At 37.2% G+C, this 4,380-nt stretch overlaps 1 protein-coding gene across 1 annotated transcript; it reads left to right on the top strand.

Moving 5' to 3' along the window:
• Window positions 1-899: 899 nt before the first annotated feature.
• LOC141317255 (cytosolic acyl coenzyme A thioester hydrolase-like) lies at window positions 900-4,099 on the top strand (the record flags this gene model as incomplete). Its single annotated transcript, XM_073833016.1, has 4 exons — window positions 900-991; window positions 2,335-2,449; window positions 2,921-2,935; window positions 4,013-4,099. Coding segments are annotated over 4 exons (309 nt in total), but the record flags the coding sequence as incomplete, so codon positions are not given.
• Between the last annotated feature and the right edge of the window lie 281 nt (window positions 4,100-4,380).

Genomic DNA, 4,380 nt, shown 5'->3' with positions numbered 1-4,380 from the left:
TCAGGCCTGTCACTTTCTAGCTCGTTTCAGCTATAAAATGTTTGGTCACACTTTAGTTTGGGGACATTCTCACTATTAACTAAGACTTTTGCCTCAAACTTCTAATTATTACTTAGGAAGGTAGTTGTTAAGTTTAGGTATGGGGATGAAGGGATCTAAAATATGGTCATGCAGAATAAGACATTAATATGTGCTTCATAAGAGGATTATGTGAGGACAATGAAATCTTCACGTCTCGATAAAAGAAATTAGATTTTAGAGAACACAGGATTTCCTTATTTGGTGTGTCATTATCACACTCATTGATAGTTTCATTAATTCAAGCTGTGCCATTCTGTGTGACGGCCTTAATTGTGTACTTATTCGCTCAAGCGCACGTTTTTCCCCTCTGAAATTTCTCTTGTGTCTAATAAACACAGCCTACCCAAAATAGCCTCACTTGCTCTTCAGAGAGCAAACCAGCTTCACTATGAGATGCTGAAGTCTCCATGACAACACCAGAAACTTAGTGGCAACGCATCACTTCCCTTAGAGTTCATCGAGGTTCGTCGAAGATGTGGTCTTTTCCCATGATTGGAAATATTTAACTAATTTATTTATCAGTAAATCTCATGTGAGATATGAAGATTAATGAGAAACAACATTTTTATCATTATAAACTTTTTAAGTATTATTCTAGTGGACTTTTTTGATTCTCAGCTTTACAAGCCTGGATTTTGTTTTTCATGTTTTTGTGGCGGTGTCTTTTCTAAGCAGCTCCTGTGCTTTTTTTAATCTCAGATGTACAGTATCAAACATGTTACAATTAGTCTACTCTACAATTACATTCCTCTGTGTAATAAATGCATTGCATTTGAAAAGATTCAAATTCATTCTGATAATACTCTGCTTTTTTGTAGGTGCCAAAAAATTGACCAACAAGGCAACTTTATGGTATGTCCCACTCTCCCTTCAAAATGTGGCCAAAATCATTGAAGTTCCTCCTATTGAGGTAAGAATCAGTACATCCGTGAACACATTGTCTTCTCTCTGAAGATCCACATTAGAACATGCAGTATCAATTTATATTTCAGTACCTGTCTATATTTTGTCACATACTTTCAAGTCCCCAATGACTCTCCAGTTAATAAAAATCAGATGTTTTGCAATGAATAATGCACTTAAGCTTCATTTTGTTACTTTTTACCAGAACCTCCTTATAGACAAGTACTCTGGTGTTTATGTCAAAATGTACAATTAGACATTCATCTGTGAACTTTATCAAAGTGGACATTTATGTGACTTTTCAAATGTGAAAAGGTGTGTCCCAAATCACATACTTATGCACTATTCTCTGCTGTTTTGTAGTAGTGTGAGTAGTGTGTTTACACTGAAAATTCCAAAAAGAAACTTTAAGCAAACATTATGATGCACTTAAATAACATTTCATGCACACAACTATTGCAATTTTAATTATGATGTGGATAGGGAGGGGCTATCAGACTCCAAAGATGAATGAGCAATATCACACGAGTAATGAAATTGGATCTTTTATCCAGATGTGGAGGGGGGGATTCCCCCACACTGCTAGGTGCTAGGCCGAGGAACCCCTTTTGTCTTGTTAGACTGTAGGCATCAGTGAAGTTTGTGCCTAAGCTGACAGAGTAGGGTCTGGATTGTGGGGAGAGTGCCTTTCCAAAAAAATTATTCTTCAAGTGCAAGTTCAGTTTGAAAGGCCAGCTGTTGTTAAAACCCACCTCTGCCTTTGGCTTCGGAAAGTAATAAGTAAAGTGTGGTAGCCAGGTGGCTTGCGACCGGCTGGACAACGTGATGGAGACCCAGTTTGTGTTTGTTGTCCTTAAAAGACAACAGCATGGGGGTTTCTTGAAGTAGTTGGTGGATAGCACTGGGTTTGAAAAAGTCTTGGGGGTCTATTCTGAGAGGGAAGTGTGTCTTCAAAAGGAATACTGCTTCAACCCTTGCTTGTGTTCTGCTTTTGTCAGTGGATTTTGGCATCAGCCATGACACTCGCTGTAAGAAGTACCACAAGCGGATGGATACACAAACGGTGGAATGACTGTTGAAGTTTTGTTGGACTCTAATATCGCACTCTTACTAGCCAATCAGATTCAAGAACCAGAAAGAACTGTTGTATAAATGACAATATAACTCAATTATAATTCATACACTACAAAGTTAAGTACATTGTGCATAAGTTCATACTGTGTAGTGTATCATTTGGGACACAGCTCATGTATTGCCAAATCATTTTGCTAAGATTTTCCAACATTTCTCAATCTTGTTGACTTTTTTTTGTCGTTGTTGCCTACCAGAGTGTGTTTTTGTCTATTGCAGTATTCCAGCCCAGAACAAGAGGAAGCAGGTAAAAAGAGATATGAGGCTCAGAAATTTGAGCGAATAGAGACCAAAGAGAGGAATGGTGAGATCATCATGTCTGTCTCTCTTCCAGGTAACACTTCCTCCTTTATGTCATTACACATGCTTATCCTCAATGAACTTGTGTCTTTGATGTGTTTGATGTGTTAGGGATCACATGGATCTTACCAGCCAGGGTCAATATATAGCAGATTTAAAGCACACTGCAAAAAGTACATACATGGTACAGTAATGGTATCAGATGGTTCTTTGATACCATAGTACTGAATGATTACCATACACATTTGCCATTGTCTCTCAATGATGAAGTAAAATGTACTGAAAAAGATTTACTTTAACATACTGAAAGGTATACCATGGTCTTTGTCCAAAAACACTGTACTACCATAGTACATGTCCAACAAACATCATAGTTCCTTGGCCATTTGTAATATTTTTGTTAGTGATTACTCTGCTTGTTGGACATTTCATGTATTTGTAAGGTTTGATGAACTGAGTCTCACCTTGATTTCATTTTATGTTATTTTGCTCTGATGCTGCACAGATAGACAAACAAAAGGTATGTTTAAATATTTTACTATGAAGTTAATTGTCAAATAATGCAACATGAAGAATAAAGTCTCTTTTGTGGCTTTAGGAAAATATGTATGCATTAGGGGTTGAACGACTTCAGATTTTTTAAAGTCGACATTTGCGTGATAAAAGTCGAGTCGACGTCGACTAGTCATTATTGAACAAAAACACTTAAACCTTGAGCTGAGACTCAAACACCTTGTGCACAGCTATGACACAGCGCTGCCTACATGGCTATTGTTCCTATAATACTTTGCTAATCAGTATAATCAGTAACTAATCAGTTATTTTGTCTTTGGGTCGTTATATTTCTCACAGATTTCTGCTCGTTCTAAATCAGCAGATAAAGTAGCACCGTAAAGATTACATTTATATAAAGTCATTAGTGAGAGAGCGATTGCGTGTGTGAATTAATTCTACCTGGCAGCGTCTCTCTACTAGCCTAATAATAAAGCTGTGGGTTTTAATTACTAAGAAATATATGCTAGAACTTTTCAGTTTCTAAGCTATATTAGCCAGAAATCATGGAACAGTGTTGACAATTCATTTCCCCACCGCGCTTTGAATGATTGTGTGCGCACGATCTGCACGTAATGTGCGAGCGAGCTACTGTATGTAGCCTATGTGTGTGTGTTACAACACAGCAGTGCATTAGATTAGAACGACAATTACAACAAGCTGTTTAAAACGTGCATTCTCCTGTTCAGTTTTAAACATCAAGATGGTATACTCACATGTGTTGTGGAGCACTTTCGGAGTATGAATTTATCTATTATTTTAGCTGTTTTCACAAAGCGTAAATGTCTATTTCAAAGACTTCTTATCCTGATGCGCCCTCTATAGGACCAGCGACTAGTCGACGTCAAGCTTAAAGCGTCATGGCAGAGCATTAAAGTCGACTAGTCGACTAGACGATTAATCGGTGCAAACCCTAGTATGCATATATTTATTTACTTATTGCTCAGATAACAAGTTTTTTTTTTTTTTGCTTTTATTTGCAGTTAAATTCTATTTTATGTGTGTATTTATTGTGTTTTTCTCTCTTTTATCTTTTCTTTCTTAGAGCCCTACACTGTTGCATGTAGTCAGTCGAGCCTGATCCACCTCGTCGGCCCGTCTGACTGCACTCTGCATGGCTTTGTACATGGAGGTAATCATTTTAACTTGATTATTACATCTTATTAATACCATTCAGATGCTCTGATAGAATGTTTTACAGTTAAGCACTCGCATCTATGGATTTCCATCTTGTTCTCAACACATTTAATCAGACATTAGCTGCTTTTTTCCACACAATTGACAATGTTGTCATTGTGTAAAACACTAACCAAACATCAAACCAGTATTGAACATATGGTTACACCCTGCTTTAATGCTGAAAATATCCATATAAGGTTCATCCAGGTGAAAAGTTATCTGCCTCACCCAGAG

This window comes from Garra rufa, unplaced genomic scaffold, assembly GCF_049309525.1.
Source record: "Garra rufa unplaced genomic scaffold, GarRuf1.0 hap1_unplaced_576, whole genome shotgun sequence".
Classification (NCBI taxonomy): Eukaryota; Metazoa; Chordata; class Actinopteri; order Cypriniformes; family Cyprinidae; genus Garra; species Garra rufa.
The sequence above is the reverse complement of the archived record's forward strand: the minus strand, read 5'-3'. Positions and strand labels throughout refer to the sequence as shown.